The sequence below is a fragment of the Bombina bombina genome, chromosome 9 (assembly GCF_027579735.1).
Source record: "Bombina bombina isolate aBomBom1 chromosome 9, aBomBom1.pri, whole genome shotgun sequence".
Lineage (NCBI taxonomy): Eukaryota > Metazoa > Chordata > Amphibia > Anura > Bombinatoridae > Bombina > Bombina bombina.
In genome coordinates, this window is record NC_069507.1 from 10840070 (window position 1) to 10860296 (window position 20227).

General features: G+C 43.5%; 1 protein-coding gene across 4 annotated transcripts in view; it reads right to left on the reverse strand.

The window, feature by feature from the left end:
* The window catches only part of LOC128639748 (serine/threonine-protein phosphatase 2B catalytic subunit beta isoform), a 358087-nt gene that overhangs the window by 86385 nt on the left and 251475 nt on the right, over positions 1 to 20227 (reverse strand). For all 4 annotated transcript variants that reach the window (XM_053691874.1, XM_053691875.1, XM_053691873.1 and 1 more), the window contains exon 5: positions 13250 to 13395. In XM_053691874.1, coding sequence (XP_053547849.1) covers positions 13250 to 13395 — 146 coding nt within the window. The remainder of the gene's footprint in view (positions 1 to 13249; positions 13396 to 20227) is intronic.

Consider the following 20227-nt stretch of genomic DNA (forward strand, 5'->3'; position numbering starts at 1 on the left):
CCAGAGTGGATAATACCTCCTTAAGCAAAATGCGGAGATGTTCCAACTTAAATTTAAATGCAATCACATCAGGTTCAGCCTGTTGAGAAATGTTCCCTGAATCAGTAATTTCTCCCTCAGACAAAACCTCCCTGGCCCCCTCAGATTGGGTTAGGGGCCCTTCAGAGATATTAATATCAGCGTCGTCATGCTCTTCAGTAACTAAAACAGAGCAGCCACGCTTACGCTGACAAGGGTTCATTTTGGCTAAAATGTTTTTGACAGAATTATCCATTACAGCCGTTAATTGTTGCATAGTAAGGAGTATTGGCGCGCTAGATGTACTAGGGGCCTCCTGAGTGGGCAAGACTCGTGTAGACGAAGGAGGGAATGATGCAGTACCATGCTTACTCCCCTCACTTGAGGAATCATCTTGGGCATCATTGTCATTATCACAGAAATCACATTTATTTAAATGAATAGGAATTCTGGCTTCCCCACATTCAGAACACAGTCTATCTGGTAGTTCAGACATGTTAAACAGGCATAAACTTGATAAGAAAGTACAAAAAACGTTTTAAAATAAAACCGTTACTGTCACTTTAAATTTTAAACTGAACACACTTTATTACTGCAATTGCGAAAAAACATGAAGGAATTGTTCAAAATTCACCAAATTTTCACCACAGTGTCTTAAAGCCTTAAAAGTATTGCACACCAAATTTGGAAGCTTTAACCCTTAAAATAACGGAACCGGAGCCGTTTTAAAACTTTAACCCCTTTACAGTCCCTGGTATCTGCTTTGCTGAGACCCAACCAAACCCAAAGGGGAATACGATACCAAATGACGCCTTCAGAAAGTCTTTTCTAAGTATCAGAGCTCCTCTCACATGCGACTGCATGCCATGCCTCTCAAAAACAAGTGCGCCACACCGGCGCGAAAATGAGGCTCTGCTTATGCTTTGGGAAAGCCCCTAAGAAATAAGGTGTCTAATACAGTGCCTGACGATATTATTATATCAAAATACCCAGATAAAATGATTCCTCAAGGCTAAATATGTGTTAATAATGAATCGATTTAGCCCAGAAAAGTCTAAAGTCTTAATAAGCCCTTGTGAAGCCCTTATTTACAATCGTAATAAACATGGCTTACCGGATCCCATAGGGAAAATGACAGCTTCCAGCATTACATCGTCTTGTTAGAATGTGTCATACCTCAAGCAGCAAGAGACTGCACACTGTTCCCCCAACTGAAGTTAATTGCTCTCAACAGTCCTGTGTGGAACAGCCATGGATTTTAGTTACGGTTGCTAAAATCATTTTCCTCATACAAACAGAAATCTTCATCTCTTTTCTGTTTCTGAGTAAATAGTACATACCAGCACTATTTCAAAATAACAAACTCTTGATTGAATAATAAAAACTACAGTTAAACACTAAAAAACTCTAAGCCATCTCCGTGGAGATGTTGCCTGTACAACGGCAAAGAGAATGACTGGGGTAGGCGGAGCCTGGGAGGGATCATGTGACCAGCTTTGCTGGGCTCTTTGCCATTTCCTGTTGGGGAAGAGAATATCCCACAAGTAAGGATGACGCCGTGGACCGGACACACCTATGTTGGAGAAATCTAGATTTTGATGCTGAAAGGGGCCCTGTGACAGCAGATCCCTGCAACAGGGTAACCTCCACGGCGGAGAGGATGACATCTCCCCAGATCCGCAAACCACGTCCACCAAGGAGCAATCAGAATGGCCAAGGCCTGCTCCTGTTTGATGCATGCCACTATGCGAGGTAGAAGTGGCAACGGAGGACAAATGTAAGCTAGGCTGAATCCCCAAAGAACCACTAAGGCATCTATCAGCTCTGCCTGGGGATCCCTGGACCTCGACCCGTATCAAGGTAGTTTGCAAATGAGTCTGGACGCCATGAGATCTATCTCCGGCGTTCCCTGTGACAAAAGGCAAAGAATGACTGGGGGATGAGGGAAGTGGGGGAGGTATTTAAGCCTTTGGCTGCGGTGTTTTTGACTCCTCCAGGTGGCCAGGTTCTTAAAGGACCAGTTAACACAGTAGATTTGCATAGTTAACAAATGCAAGATAACAAGACAATGCAATAGCACTTAGTCTGAACTTCAAATGAGTACTACAATTTTTTTCTGACAATTTTAAAAGTTATGTCTTTCCACTCCCCCTGTACCATGTGACAGCCATCAGTCAATCACAAATGCATACACGTACCATGTGACAATCATCAGCCATTCACTAATGCACACACACTTATTCTTGGACATGCTCAGTAGGAGCTGGTGACTCAAAAAGTTTAAATATAAAAAGACTGTGCACATTTAGTTAATCAAAGTAAATTGGAAAGTTGTTTAAAATGGCATGCTCTATCTGAATAATGAAAACAGAATTTATGTTTACCTGATAAATTTCTTTCTCCAACGGTGTGTCCGGTCCACGGCGTCATCCTTACTTGTGGGATATTCTCTTCCCCAACAGGAAATGGCAAAGAGCCCAGCAAAGCTGGTCACATGATCCCTCCTAGGCTCCGCCTACCCCAGTCATTCGACCGACGTTAAGGAGGAATATTTGCATAGGAGAAACCATATGGTACCGTGGTGACTGTAGTTAAAGAAAATAAAATATCAGACCTGATTAAAAAAACCAGGGCGGGCCGTGGACCGGACACACCGTTGGAGAAAGAAATTTATCAGGTAAACATAAATTCTGTTTTCTCCAACATAGGTGTGTCCGGTCCACGGCGTCATCCTTACTTGTGGGAACCAATACCAAAGCTTTAGGACACGGATGAAGGGAGGGAGCAAATCAGGTCACCTAAATGGAAGGCACCACGGCTTGCAAAACCTTTCTCCCAAAAATAGCCTCAGAAGAAGCAAAAGTATCAAACTTGTAAAATTTGGTAAAAGTGTGCAGTGAAGACCAAGTCGCTGCCCTACATATCTGATCAACAGAAGCCTCGTTCTTGAAGGCCCATGTGGAAGCCACAGCCCTAGTGGAATGAGCTGTGATTCTTTCGGGAGGCTGCCGTCCGGCAGTCTCGTAAGCCAATCTGATGATGCTTTTAATCCAAAAAGAGAGAGAGGTAGAAGTTGCTTTTTGACCTCTCCTTTTACCTGAATAAACAACAAACAAGGAAGATGTTTGTCTAAAATCCTTTGTAGCATCTAAATAGAATTTTAGAGCGCGAACAACATCCAAATTGTGCAACAAACGTTCCTTCTTTGAAACTGGTTTTGGACACAGAGAAGGTACGATAATCTCCTGGTTAATGTTTTTGTTAGAAACAACTTTTGGAAGAAAACCAGGTTTAGTACGTAAAACCACCTTATCTGCATGGAACACCAGATAAGGAGGAGAACACTGCAGAGCAGATAATTCTGAGACTCTTCTAGCAGAAGAAATCGCAACTAAAAACAAAACTTTCCAAGATAATAACTTAATATCAACGGAATGTAAGGGTTCAAACGGAACCCCCTGAAGAACTGAAAGAACTAAATTGAGACTCCAAGGAGGAGTCAAAGGTTTGTAAACAGGCTTGATTCTAACCAAAGCCTGAACAAAGGCTTGAACATCTGGCACAGCTGCCAGCTTCTTGTGAAGTAATACCGACAAGGCAGAAATCTGTCCCTTCAGGGAACTTGCAGATAATCCTTTTTCCAATCCTTCTTGAAGGAAGGATAGAATCCTAGGAATCTTAACCTTGTCCCAAGGGAATCCTTTAGATTCACACCAACAGATATATTTTTTCCAAATTTTGTGGTAAATCTTTCTAGTCACAGGCTTTCTGGCCTGAACAAGAGTATCGATCACAGAATCTGAGAATCCTCGCTTCGATAAAATCAAGCGTTCAATCTCCAAGCAGTCAGCTGGAGTGAAACCAGATTCGGATGTTCGAACGGACCCTGAACAAGAAGGTCTCGTCTCAAAGGTAGCTTCCAAGGTGGAGCCGATGACATATTCACCAGATCTGCATACCAAGTCCTGCGTGGCCACGCAGGAGCTATCAAGATCACCGACGCCCTCTCCTGCTTGATCCTGGCTATCAGCCTGGGGATGAGAGGAAATGGCGGGAACACATAAGCTAGTTTGAAGGTCCAAGGTGCTACTAGTGCATCCACTAGAGCCGCCTTGGGATCCCTGGATCTGGCCCCGTAGCAAGGAACTTTGAAGTTCTGACGAGAGGCCATCAGATCCATGTCTGGAATGCCCCACAGGTGAGTGACTTGGGCAAAGATTTCCGGATGGAGTTCCCACTCCCCCGGATGCAATGTCTGACGACTCAGAAAATCCGCTTCCCAATTTTCCACTCCTGGGATGTGGATAGCAGACAGGTGGCAGGAGTGAGACTCCGCCCAAAGAATAATTTTGGTTACTTCTTCCATCGCTAGGGAACTCCTTGTTCCCCCCTGATGGTTGATGTACGCAACAGTCGTCATGTTGTCTGATTGAAACCGTATGAACCTGGTCCTCGCAAGCTGGGGCCAGGCCTGGAGCGCATTGAATATCGCTCTCAGTTCCAGAATATTTATCGGTAGAAGAGATTCTTCCCGAGACCAAAGACCCTGAGCTTTCAGGGATCCCCAGACCGCGCCCCAGCCTATCAGACTGGCGTCGGTCGTGACAATGACCCACTCTGGTCTGTGGAACATCATCCCTTGAGACAGATTGTCCAGGGACAGCCACCAACGGAGTGAGTCTCTGGTCCTCTGATTTACTTGTATCTTCGGAGACAAGTCTGTATAGTCCCCATTCCACTGACTGAGCATGCACAGTTGTAATGGTCTTAGATGAATGCGCGCAAAAGGAACTATGTCCATCGCCGCCACCATCAACCCGATCACTTCCATGCACTGAGCTATGGAAGGAAGAGGAACGGAATGAAGTATCCGACAAGAGTCCAGAAGCTTTGTTTTTCTGGCCTCTGTTAGAAAGATCCTCATTTCTAAGGAGTCTATAATTGTTCCCAAGAAGGGAACCCTTGTTGACGGGGATAGAGAACTCTTTTCCACGTTCACTTTCCAGCCGTGAGATCTGAGAAAGGCCAGGACAATGTCCGTGTGAGCCTTTGCTTGAGGAAGGGACGATGCTTGAATCAGAATGTCGTCCAGGTAAGGTACTACTGCAATGCCCCTTGGTCTTAGCACCGCTAGAAGGGACCCTAGTACCTTTGTGAAAATCCTTGGAGCAGTGGCTAATCCGAAAGGAAGCGCCACGAACTGGTAATGTTTGTCCAGGAATGCAAACCTTAGGAACCGATGATGTTCCTTGTGGATAGGAATATGTAGATACGCATCCTTTAAATCCACCGTGGTCATAAATTGACCTTCCTGGATGGAAGGAAGGATAGTTCGAATGGTTTCCATCTTGAACGATGGGACCTTGAGAAATTTGTTTAAGATCTTGAGATCTAGGATTGGTCTGAACGTTCCCTCTTTTTTGGGAACTATGAACAGATTGGAGTAGAACCCCATCCCTTGTTCTCTTAATGGAACAGGATGAATCACTCCCATTTTTAACAGGTCTTCTACACAATGTAAGAACGCCTGTCTTTTTATGTGGTCTGAAGACAACTGCGACTTGTGGAACCTCCCCCTTGGGGGAAGTCCCTTGAATTCCAGAAGATAACCCTGGGAGACTATTTCTAGCGCCCAAGGATCCAGAACATCTCTTGCCCAAGCCTGAGCGAAGAGAGAGAGTCTGCCCCCCACCAGATCCGGTCCCGGATCGGGGGCCAATATTTCATGCTGTCTTGGTAGCAGTGGCAGGTTTCTTGGCCTGCTTTCCCTTGTTCCAGCCTTGCATTGGTCTCCAAGCTGGCTTGGCCTGAGAAGTATTACCCTCTTGCTTAGAGGACGTAGCACCTTGGGCTGGTCCGTTTTTACGAAAGGGACGAAAATTAGGTCTATTTTTTGCCTTGAAGGGCCGATCCTGAGGAAGGGCGTGGCCCTTACCCCCAGTGATATCAGAGATAATCTCTTTCAAGTCAGGACCAAACAGCGTTTTCCCCTTGAAAGGAATGTTTAGTAGCTTGTTCTTGGAAGACGCATCAGCCGACCAAGATTTCAACCAAAGCGCTCTGCGCGCCACAATAGCAAACCCAGAGTTCTTAGCCGCTAACTTAGCCAATTGCAAAGAGGCGTCTAGAGTGAAAGAATTAGCCAATTTGAGAGCATTGATTCTGTCCATAATCTCCTCATAAGGAGGAGAGTCACTATCGAGCACCTTAAGCAGTTCATCAAACCAGAAATATGCGGCTGTAGTGACAGGGACAATGCATGAAATGGGTTGTAGAAGGTAACCCTGCTGAACAAACATCTTTTTAAGCAAACCTTCTAATTTTTTATCCATAGGATCTTTGAAAGCACAACTATCCTCTATGGGAATAGTGGTGCGTTTGTTTAAAGTAGAAACCGCTCCCTCGACCTTGGGGACTGACTGCCATAAGTCCTTTCTGGGGTCGACCATAGGAAACAATTTTTTAAATATGGGGGGAGGGACGAAAGGAATACCGGGCCTTTCCCATTCTTTATTAACAATGTCCGCCACCCGCTTGGGTATAGGAAAAGCTTCTGGGAGCCCCGGCACCTCTAGGAACTTGTCCATTTTACATAGTTTCTCTGGGATGACTAAATTTTCACAATCATCCAGAGTGGATAATACCTCCTTAAGCAAAATGCGGAGATGTTCCAATTTAAATTTAAATGTAATCACATCAGATTCAGCCTGCTGAGAAATGTTCCCTAAATCAGTAATTTCTCCCTCAGACAAAACCTCCCTGGCCCCCTCAGATTGGGTTAGGGGCCCTTCAGAGATATTAATATCAGCGTCGTCATGCTCTTCAGTAACTAAAACAGAGCAGCCACGCTTACGCTGACAAGGGTTCATTTTGGCTAAAATGTTTTTGACAGAATTATCCATTACAGCCGTTAATTGTTGCATAGTAAGGAGTATTGGCGCGCTAGATGTACTAGGGGCCTCCTGAGTGGGCAAGACTCGTGTAGACGAAGGAGGGAATGATGCAGTACCATGCTTACTCCCCTCACTTGAGGAATCATCTTGGGCATCATTGTCATTATCACATAAATCACATTTATTTAAATGAATAGGAATTCTGGCTTCCCCACATTCAGAACACAGTCTATCTGGTAGTTCAGACATGTAAAACAGGCATAAACTTGATCAGAAAGTACAAAAAACGTTTTAAAATAAAACCGTTACTGTCACTTTAAATTTTAAACTGAACACACTTTATTACTGCAATTGCGAAAAAACATGAAGGAATTGTTCAAAATTCACCAAATTTTCACCACAGCGTCTTAAAGCCTTGAAAATATTGCACACCAATTTTGGAAGCTTTAACCCTTAAAATAACGGAACCGGAGCCGTTTTAAGCTTTAAACCCCTTTACAGTCCCTGGTATCTGCTTTGCTGAGACCCAACCAAACCCAAAGGGGAATACGATACCAAATGACGCCTTCAGAAGTCTTTTATCAGTATCAGAGCTCCTCTCACATGCGACTGCATGCCATGCCTCTCAAAAACAAGTGCGCAACACCGGCGCGAAAATGAGACTCTGCCTATGCTTTGGGAAAGCCCCTAAAGAATAAGGTGTCTAAAACAGTGCCTGCCGATATTATTAAATCAAAATACCCAGAATAAATGATTCCTCAAGGCTAAATAAGTGTTAATATCAATCGATTTAGCCCAAAAAAAGTCTACAGTTTAAATAAGCCCTTGTGAAGCCCTTATTTACAATCGTAATAAACATGGCTTACCGGATCCCATAGGGAAAATGACAGCTTCCAGCATTACATCGTCTTGTTAGAATGTGTCATACCTCAAGCAGCAAGAGACTGCAAACTGTTCCCCCAACTGAAGTTAATTGCTCTCAACAGTCCTGTGTGGAACAGCCATGGATTTTAGTTACGGTTGCTAAAATCATTTTCCTCATACAAACAGAATTCTTCATCTCTTTTCTGTTTCTGAGTAAATAGTACGTACCAGCACTATTTGAAAATAACAAACTCTTGATTGAATAATGAAAAACTACAGTTAAACACTAAAAAACTCTAAGCCATCTCCGTGGAGATGTTGCCTGTACAACGGCAAAGAGAATGACTGGGGTAGGCGGAGCCTAGGAGGGATCATGTGACCAGCTTTGCTGGGCTCTTTGCCATTTCCTGTTGGGGAAGAGAATATCCCACAAGTAAGGATGACGCCGTGGACCGGACACACCTATGTTGGAGAAAGTTTAATTTTGATTGAATGTCCCTTCAATTCCAAACAGTAATGAATGAAGCCGTGGACTCTCCTCCCCTTTAGATGGAAATGAGTCAGGATGGTTTTGCAGAAAGACTCTTCCTGCATTTCCGGACTCTAACTTTCATCCATGCTTTCACTGGAAGGCTGACAGGATTACTTAAAACTCCAGTCCCATGCCGAAGAGTACTACCATCCATAAGAGACTAAACGCAACCTTCTGACACTTCTCTGCCAACATCCTGGGACGAAAGGCAAAGAATAACTGGGGGATGAGGGAAGTAAGAGGGGTATTTAAGCCTTTGGCTAGGGTGTCTTTGTCTCCTCCTGGTGGCCAGGTTCTGAATTCCGAGAAGTAATGAATGCAGCTGTGGACTCTTTCCATTTATGAAGAAAAGGATCATATTGTGAGGCTATGAGTAGCACAAACACTACAGCAAATTTCAATTACAAGAATAAACCAGCCAATATGCCTACAGCTGATTACACATCAGTAACACCTACAGATAAGTAGACATTAATAACACCTACAGCGGATTACACATCAGTAACACCTACAGTGGATTACACATCAGTAACACCTACAGCTAAGTACACATCAGTAACACCTACAGCTAAGTACACATCAGTAATACCTACAGCTAAGTACACATCAGTAATACCTAAAGATAAATACACATCAGTAATACCTACAGATAAATACACATCAGTAATACCTACAACTGATTACACATCAGTAAAACCTACAGATAAGTACACATCAGTAATACCTACAGATAAGTACACATAAGTAATACCTACAGATACGTACACATCAGTAATACCTACAGCTGATTACAACTCAGTAACACCTACAGATAAGTACACATCAGTAATGCCTACAGCTGATTACACATCAGTAATACCTACAGATACGTACACATCATTAATACCTACAGCTGATTACACATCAGTAATACACACAGCTAAGTACACATCAGTAATAACTACAGCTGAATACACATCAGTAATACACACAGCTAAGTACACATCAGTAATATCTACAGCTGATTACACATCAGTAATACACACAGCTAAGTACACATCAGTAATAACTACAGCTGAATACACATCAGTAATACCTACAGCTAAGTACACAGATCTGCAATGCATGTACATCAGGAGATCTGCAGCGCCTGTACGCCCAGAGATCTGCAATGCATGTACATCAGGAGATCTGCAGCGCATGTACGCATGTCTGCAATATACGTAAATCAGTAATACCTACAGCTAAGAACAAATCAGTAATACCTACAGCTGGTTACACATCAGTAATACCTACAGCTGGTTACACATCAGTAATACCTACAGCTGGTTACACATCAGTAATACCTACAGCTGGTTACACATCAGTAATACCTACAGCTGGTTACACATCAGTAATACCTACAGCTGGTTACACATCAGTAATACCTACAGCTGGTTACACATCAGTAATACCTACAGCTGGTTACACATCAGTAATACCTACAGCTGATTACACATCAGTAATACCTACAGCTGGTTACACATCAGTAATACCTACAGCTGATTACACATCAGTAATACCTACAGCTGATTACACATCAGTAATACCTACAGCTGACTACACATCAGTAATACCTACAGCTGACTACACATCAGTAATACCTACAGCTGATTACACATCAGTAATACCTACAGCTGGTTACACATCAGTAATACCTACAGCTGGTTACACATCAGTAATACGTACAGCTGGTAATACCTACAGCTGACTACACATCAGTAATACCTACAGCTGATTACACATCAGTAATACCTACAGCTGATTACACATCAATAATACCTACAGCTGGTTACACATCAGTAATACCTACAGCTGGTTACACATCAGTAATACCTACAGCTGATTACACATCAGTAATACCTACAGCTGGTTACACATCAGTAATACCTACAGCTGATTACACATCAGTAATACCTACAGCTGGTTACACATCAGTAATACCTACAGCTGGTTAAACATCAGTAATACCTACAGCTGATTACACATCAGTAATACCTACAGCTGATTACACATCAGTAATACCTACAGCTGATTACACATCAGTAATACCTACAGCTGATTACACATCAGTAATACCTACAGCTGATTACACATCAGTAATACCTACAGCTGACTACACATCAGTAATACCTACAGCTGACTACACATCAGTAATACCTACAGCTGATTACACATCAGTAATACCTACAGCTGATTACACATCAGTAATACCTACAGCTGATTACACATCAGTAATACCTACAGCTGGTTACACATCAGTAATACCTACAGCTGGTTACACATCAGTAATACGTACAGCTGGTAATACCTACAGCTGACTACACATCAGTAATACCTACAGCTGACTACACATCAGTAATGCCTACAGCTGATTACACATCAGTAATACCTACAGCTGATTACACATCAGTAATACCTACAGCTGGTTACACATCAGTAATACCTACAGCTGGTTACACATCAGTAATACCTACAGCTGGTTACACATCAGTAATACCTACAGCTGGTTACACATCAGTAATACCTACAGCTGATTACACATCAGTAATACCTACAGCTGATTACACATCAGTAATACCTACAGCTGATTACACATCAGTAATACCTACAGCTGATTACACATCAGTAATACCTACAGCTGATTACACATCAGTAATACCTACAACTGGTTACACATCAGTAATACCTACAGCTGGTTACACATCAGTAATACCTACAGCTGGTTACACATCAGTAATACCTACAGCTGATTACACATCAGTAATACCTACAGCTGATTACACATCAGTAATACCTACAGCTGGTTACACATCAGTAATACCTACAGCTGATTACACATCAGTAATACCTACAGCTGGTTACACATCAGTAATACCTACAGCTGGTTACACATCAGTAATACCTACAGCTGATTACACATCAGTAATACCTACAGCTGATTACACATCAGTAATACCTACAGCTGGTTACACATCAGTAATACCTACAGCTGGTTACACATCAATAATACCTACAGCTGGTTACACATCAGTAATAACTACAGCTGATTACACATCAGTAATACCTACAGCTGGTTACACATCAGTAATACCTACAGCTGATTACACATCAGTAATACCTACAAATGATTACACATCACTAATACATACAGATAAGTACACAGATCTGCAATGCACGAACATCATTAGATCTGCAGCGCCTGTAAGTCCAGAGATCTGCAATGCACGTACATCAGGAGATCTGCAGCGCCTGTACGCCAAGAGATCTGCAATGCACGTACATCAGGAGATCTGCAGCGCATGTACGTCTAGATATCTGCAATGCACGTACATAAGGAGATCTGCAGCGCATGTAGGCCCAGAGATCTGCAATGCATGTACATAAGGAGATCTGCAGCGCATGTAGGCCTAGAGATCTGCAATGCATGTGCATCAGGAGATCTGCAGCGCATGTAGGCCTAGAGATCTGCAGTGCACGTACATCAGGAGATCTGCAGTGCACGTACATCAGGAGATCTGCAGCGCATGTAGGCCTAGAGATCTGCAATGCACGCACATCAGGAGATCTGCAGAGCCTGTACGCCCAGAGATCTGCAATGCACGCACATCAGGAGATCTGCAGCGCATGCACGCCCAAAGATCTGCAATGCACGTACATCAGGAGATCTGCAGAGCCTGTACGCCCAGAGATCTGCAATGCACGCACATCAGGAGATCTGCAGAGCCTGTACGCCCAGAGATCTGCAATGCACGTACATCAGGAGATCTGCAGCGCATGCACGCCCAGAGATCTGCAATGCACGTACATCAGGAGGAGATTTGCAGCGCATGTACGCCCAGAGATCTGCAATGCACAAACATCAGGAGGAGATCTGCAGCGCATGTACGCCTAGAGATCTGCAATGCACAAACATCAGGAGGAGATCTGCAGCGCATGTACGCCCAGAGATCTGCAATGCACGCACATCAGGAGGAGATTTGCAGCGCATGTACGCCCAGAGATCTGCAATGCACGTACATCAGGAGATTTGCAGCGCATGCACGCTCAGAGATCTGCAATGCACGTACATCAGGAGATCTGCAGAGCCTGTACGCCCAGAGATCTGCAATGCACGTACATCAGGAGATCTGCAGAGCCTGTACGCCCAGAGATCTGCAATGCACGCACATCAGGAGATCTGCAGAGCCTGTACGCCCAGAGATCTGCAATGCACGCACATCAGGAGATCTGCAGAGCCTGTACGCCCAGAGATCTGCAATGCACGTACATCAGGAGATCTGCAGCGCATGCACGCCCAAAGATCTGCAATGCACGCACATCAGGAGATCTGCAGAGCCTGTACGCCCAGAGATCTGCAATGCACGTACATCAGGAGATCTGCAGCGCATGCACGCCCAGAGATCTGCAATGCACGTACATCAGGAGAAGATTTGCAGCGCATGTACGCCCAGAGATCTGCAATGCACAAACATCAGGAGGAGATCTGCAGCGCATGTACGCCTAGAGATCTGCAATGCACAAACATCAGGAGGAGATCTGCAGCGCATGTACGCCCAGAGATCTGCAATGCACGCACATCAGGAGGAGATTTGCAGCGCATGTACGCCCAGAGATCTGCAATGCACGTACATCAGGAGATTTGCAGCGCATGCACGCTCAGAGATCTGCAATGCACGTACATCAGGAGATCTGCAATGCACGTACATCAGGAGATCTGCAGCGCATGCACGCCCAGAGATCTGCAATGCACGTACATTAGGAGATCTGCAGCCCATATATGTTTAGATTCATGTCTTATCCTGTATACATAATTTGAACTTTGCAATTAACAATTTAGCCTGTTCCCAGAATCACTGTTCACGCTGCGCTAACAAAATAAAAATATCAGTGAGGTAGCAGAGAATCAATAACGCGTACTTACCCTTTTAATGTCATCTAAGCTGTGTATTTCTGGGGAAAGTCCTCCGTGAACACATAGAAACTGTTGGTTTAGAAGTGCCGCTAAAGGAAGGCAGTCAAACGCTTCCATGCAGGCCTCATACACCCTCTCCGAGTATTTTATTTTACCTGCAAGAAAATACAAGAAAAAGAATAGCAGTCAGGGGACCACATGACTAAGGAGGGAGGATTATTTGCATCTAAATAACAAGACTCTATCATTTATTGTACAGTGTTGTATACATCAGCTACTGTCTGTAGCACTAGTCAGGAGATGCTTATCCGCACACATTATTAGTAATTACAAGACATTTACTCTACAATTTCTTATTAGCCAAGTCTAAACATGTTAAAATAAAATCTTGTTTGCTGCAGTTGGTTTTCAACAGATTACAAACTCCACTATCATCACATTAGCAAAAACTGCAACTTGTTGTCTGCTAAAGTCAATTAGCTATGGAACAGGGTTAGCCTTAAGAAGGCTGCAATTCTCTAAACTAGAAAACCCACAATTTTATACTTGCATTACATGGAAAGGGGCAAAATAAATCAAGTATATTGCAAAGCTGTTTCATCTCATGCTTACAAACTGTGCAATGAAATTCCCAAGGTGTTTACTGTCAGTTTACTGCCCTTTTTCTAATCTTTTTGGATTATTATTTTTTTTACTTTGCTTTTAGGGAATATTCAGAATTAAACGTTCATGATTCAGATAGGGCAATTTTAAACAACTTTCCAATCTACTTTTATCATGACTTTGGCTTGTTCTCTTGGTATTCTTTGTTGAAAGCTAAACCTAGGTAGGCTCATATGCTAATTTCTAAGCACTTGAAAGCCGCCTCTTATCTCAATGCATTTAATTAGCTAGTCACAGCTAGACAGTGCTAGTACATGAGTGCCATATAGATAACATTGTGCTCATTCCCATGGAGTTACTTATGAGAGGGCACTGATTGGCTAAAATGCAAGTGTCAAAAAAACTTAGATAAGGGGGCAGTCTGCAGAGGCTTATATACAAGGTAATCACAGAGGTAAACATTATATTAATATAACTGAGATAAGGAGCAGTCTGCAGAGGCTTAGATACAAGGTAATCACAGAGGTAAAAAGTATATTAATATAACTGAGATAAGGGGCAGTCTGCAGAGGCTTAGATACAAGGTAATTACAGAAGTAAAAAGTATATTAATATAACTGAGATAAGGAGCAGTCTGCAGAGGCTTAGATACAAGGTAATCACAGAGGTAAAAAGTATATTAATATAACTGAGATAAGGGGCAGTCTGCAGAGGCTTAGATACAAGGTAATTACAGAGGTAAACAGTATATTAATATAACTATGTTGGTTATGCAATACTGGGGAATGGGTAATAACATAATTTATGCTTACCTGATAAATTCCTTTCTTCTGTTGTGTGATCAGTCCACGGGTCATCATTACTTCTGGGATATAACTCCTCCCCAACAGGAAATGCAAGAGGATTCACCCAGCAGAGCTGCATATAGCTCCTCCCCTCTACGTCACTCCCAGTCATTCGACCAAGAATCAACGAGAAAGGAGAAACCAAGGGTGAAGTGGTGACTGGAGTATAATTTAAAAGATATTTACCTGCCTTAAAAAACAGGGCGGGCCGTGGACTGATCACACAACAGAAGAAAGGAATTTATCAGGTAAGCATAAATTATGTTTTCTTCTGTTATGTGTGATCAGTCCACGGGTCATCATTACTTCTGGGATACCAATACCAAAGCAAAAGTACACGGATGACGGGAGGGATAGGCAGGCTCATTATACAGAAGGAACCACTGCCTGAAGAACCTTTCTCCCAAAAATAGCCTCCGAAGAAGCAAAAGTGTCAAATTTGTAAAATTTGGAAAAAGTATGAAGCGAAGACCAAGTTGCAGCCTTGCAAATCTGTTCAACAGAGGCCTCATTCTTAAAGGCCCAAGTAGAAGCCACAGCTCTAGTAGAATGAGCTGTAATTCTTTCAGGAGGCTGCTGTCCAGCAGTCTCATAGGCTAAACGAATTATGCTACGAAGCCAGAAGGAGAGAGAGGTAGCCGAAGCCTTATGACCTCTCCTCTGACCAGAGTACACGACAAACAGGGAAGACGTTTGTCGAAAATCCTTGGTTGCCTGCAAGTAGAACTTGAGGGCACGAACTACATCCAGATTGTGTAGAAGACGTTCCTTCTTTGAAGAAGGATTCGGGCACAGGGAAGGCACCACGATCTCTTGATTGATGTTCCTGTTAGTGACTACCTTAGGTAAGAACCCAGGTTTTGTACGCAGAACTACCTTATCTGAATGAAAAATCAAATAAGGAGAATCACAATGTAAAGCTGATAACTCAGAGACTCTCCGAGCCGAAGAAATAGCCATTAAAAATAACACTTTCCAAGATAACAACTTTATATCAATGGAATGAAGGGGTTCAAACGGAACTCCTTGTAGAACGTTAAGAACAAGGTTTAAACTCCATGGCGGAGCAACAGTTTTAAACACAGGCTTGATCCTAGCTAAAGCCTGACAAAAGGCCTGGACGTCTGGATTTTCTGACAGACGCCTGTGTAACAAGATGGACAGAGCTGAGATCTGTCCCTTTAATGAGCTAGCCGATAAACCCTTTTCTAAACCTTCTTGTAGAAAGGACAATATCCTAGGAATCCTAACCTTACTCCAGGAGTAACCTTTGGATTCGCACCAGTATAGGTATTTACGCCATATCTTGTGGTAAATCCTTCTGGTAACAGGCTTCCTAGCCTGTATCAGGGTATCAATAACCGACTCAGAAAAACCACATTTTGATAAAATCAAGCGTTCAATTTCCAAGCAGTCAGCTTCAGAGAAGTTAGATTTTGATGTTTGAATGGACCCTGTATCAGAAGGTCCTGTCTTAGAGGTAGAGACCAAGGCGAACAGGATGACATGTCCACTAGATCTGCATACCAAGTCCTGCGTGGCCATGCAGGCGCTATTAGAATCACTGATGCTCTCTCCTGTTTGATTTTGGCAATCAATCGAGGAAGCAGCGGGAAGGGTGGAAACACATAAGCCATCCCGAAGTTCCAAGGTGCTGTCAAAGCATCTATCAGAACCGCTCCCGGATCCCTGGATCTGGACCCGTAGCGAGGAAGTTTGGCGTTCTGGCGAGACGCCATGAGATCTATCTCTGGTTTGCCCCAACGTCGAAGTATTTGGGCAAAGACCTCCGGATGAAGTTCCCACTCCCCCGGATGAAAAGTCTGACGACTTAAGAAATCCGCCTCCCAGTTCTCCACTCCCGGGATGTGGATTGCTGACAGGTGGCAAGAGTGAGACTCTGCCCAGCGAATTATGTTTGATACTTCCATCATTGCTAGGGAGCTTCTTGTCCCTCCTTGATGGTTGATGTAAGCTACAGTCGTGATGTTGTCCGACTGAAACCTGATGAACCCCCGAGTTTTTAACTGGGGCCAAGCCAGAAGGGCATTGAGAACTGCTCTCAATTCCAGAATGTTTATTGGCAGGAGACTTTCCTCCTGATTCCATTGTCCCTGAGCCTTCAGAGAATTCCAGACAGCGCCCCAACCTAGTAGGCTGGCGTCTGTTGTTACAATTGTCCAGTCCGGCCTGCTGAATGGCATCCCCCTGGACAGATGTGGCCGAGAAAGCCACCATAGAAGAGAGTTTCTGGTCTCTTGATCCAGATTCAGAGTAGGGGACAAGTCTGAGTAATCCCCATTCCACTGACTCAGCATGCACAATTGCAGCGGTCTGAGATGTAGACGTGCAAAGGGTACTATGTCCATTGCTGCTACCATTAAGCCGATCACCTCCATGCATTGAGCTACTGACGGGAGTTGAATGGAATGAAGGACACGGCATGCATTTAGAAGCTTTGTTAATCTGTCTTCTGTCAGATAAATCTTCATTTCTACAGAATCTATAAGAGTCCCCAAGAATGGAACTCTTGTGAGAGGAAAGAGAGAACTTTTCTTTTCGTTCACTTTCCATCCATGCGACCTTAGAAATGCCAGAACTAACTCTGTATGAGACTTGGCAGTTTGAAAGCTTGAAGCTTGTATCAGAATGTCGTCTAGGTACGGAGCTACCGAAATTCCTCGCGGTCTTAGTACCGCCAGAAGGGCACCCAGAACCTTTGTGAAGATTCTTGGAGCCGTAGCCAATCCGAATGGAAGAGCTACAAACTGGTAATGCCTGTCTAAGAAGGCAAACCTTAGATACCGGTAATGATCTTTGTGAATCGGTATGTGAAGGTAAGCATCCTTTAAGTCCACTGTGGTCATGTACTGACCCTTTTGGATCATGGGTAAGATTGTCCGAATAGTTTCCATTTTGAACGATGGAACTCTTAGGAATTTGTTTAGGATCTTTAAATCCAAGATTGGCCTGAAAGTTCCCTCTTTTTTGGGAACCACAAACAGGTTTGAGTAAAACCCTTGTCCTTGTTCCGACCGCGGAACCGGATGGATCACTCCCATTAATAACAGATCTTGTACACAGCGTAGAAACGCTTCTTTCTTTATCTGGTTTGTTGACAACCTTGACAGATGAAATCTCCCTCTTGGGGGAGAGAATTTGAAGTCTAGAAGGTATCCCTGAGATATGATCTCTAGCGCCCAGGGATCCTGAACATCTCTTGCCCAAGCCTGGGCGAAGAGAGAGAGTCTGCCCCCCACTAGATCCGGTCCCGGATCGGGGGCCCTCGGTTCATGCTGTCTTTGGGGCAGCAGCAGGTTTCCTGGCCTGCTTGCCCTTGTTCCAGGACTGGTTAGGTTTCCAGCCTTGTCTGTAACGAGCAACAGCTCCTTCCTGTTTTGGTGCAGTGGAAGTTGGTGCTGCTCCTGCTTTGAAATTCCGAAAGGGACGAAAATTAGACTGTCTAGCCTTAGCTTTGGCTTTGTCTTGAGGCAGGGCGTGGCCCTTACCTCCTGTAATGTCAGCGATAATTTCTTTCAAACCGGGCCCAAATAAAGTTTGCCCCTTGAAAGGTATATTAAGTAATTTGGACTTAGAAGTTACATCAGCTGACCAGGATTTTAGCCACAGCGCCCTACGTGCCTGAATGGCGAATCCTGAGTTCTTAGCCGTAAGTTTGGTTAAATGTACTACGGCCTCCGAAATGAATGAATTAGCTAGTTTAAGGACTCTAAGCCTGTCCGTAATGTCGTCCAGCGTAGCTGAACTAAGGTTCTCTTCCAGAGACTCAATCCAAAATGCTGCCGCAGCCGTAATCGGCGCGATGCATGCAAGGGGTTGCAATATAAAACCTTGTTGAACAAACATTTTCTTAAGGTAACCCTCTAATTTTTTATCCATTGGATCTGAAAAAGCACAGCTATCCTCCACCGGGATAGTGGTACGCTTAGCTAAAGTAGAAACTGCTCCCTCCACGTTAGGGACCGTTTGCCATAAGTCCCGTGTGGTGGCGTCTATTGGAAACATCTTTCTAAATATTGGAGGGGGTGAGAACGGCACACCGGGTCTATCCCACTCCTTAGTAACAATTTCAGTTAGTCTCTTAGGTATAGGAAAAACGTCAGTACTCGCCGGTACCGCAAAGTATTTATCCAACCTACACAATTTCTCTGGTATTTCAACAGTGTTACAATCATTAAGAGCCGCTAAAACCTCCCCTAGTAATACACGGAGGTTCTCCAATTTAAATTTAAAATTTGAAATATCTGAATCCAATCTGTTTGGATCAGAACCGTCACCCACAGAATGAAGCTCTCCGTCCTCATGCTCTGCAAGCTGTGACGCAGTATCAGACATGGCCCTAGTATTATCAGCGCACTCTGTTCTCACCCCAGAGTGATCACGCTTGCCTCTTAGTTCTGGTAATTTAGCCAAAACTTCAGTCATAACAGTAGCCATATCTTGTAATGTTATCTGTAATGGCCGCCCAGATGTACTAGGCGCCACAATATCACGCACCTCCCGGGCGGGAGATGCAGGTACTGACACGTGAGGCGAGTTAGTCGGCATAACTCTCCCCTCGCTGTTTGGTGAAATTTGTTCAATTTGTACAGATTGGCTTTTATTTAAAGTAGCATCAATACAGTTAGTACATAAATTTCTATTGGGCTCCACCTTGGCATTGGAACAAATGACACAGGTATCTTCCTCTGAATCAGACATGTTTAACACACTAGCAATAAACTTGCAACTTGGTTACAATCTTATTTAACAAAAACGTACTGTGCCTCAAAGAAGCACTAAACGATTAAATGACAGTTGAAATAATGAACTGAAAAACAGTTATAGCATCAATCCTTAAAAACAACACAACTTTTAGCAAAGGTTTGTTCCCCTTAGTAAAGTAACAATAATTAAATTTGAAACATAAAAATTACAGAGCAACGTTTTTTAATCACAGTCAATATATAAGTCTCACAGCTCTGCTGAGAGAATCTACCTCCCTCCAAAGAAGTTTGAAGACCCCTGAGTTCTGTTAGAGATGAACCGGATCATGCAGGAAATACAAGAGTAACTGACTGGAAATTTTTGATGCGTAGCAAAGAGCGCCAAAAACGGCCCCTCCCCCTCACACACAGCAGTGAGAGAGAAACGAAACTGTCACAATTTAAAACAAGCAACTGCCAAGTGGAAAAATAATGCCCAAACATTTATTCACTCAGTACCTCAGAAAATGCAAACGATTCTACATTCCAGCAAAAACGTTTAACATAATAAATACCTATTCAAAGGTTTAATGTACTTTTAACAGAGTAATTCCAGTGAAATACCATCCCCAGAATACTGAAGTGTAGAGTATACATACATGTCATTATAACGGTATGGCAGGATTTTCTCATCAATTCCATTCAGAAAATAAAAACTGCTACATACCTCAATGCAGATTCATCTGCCCGCTGTCCCCTGATCTGAAGCTTTTACCTCCCTCAGATGGCCGAGAAACAGCAATATGATCTTAACTACTCCGGTTAAAATCATA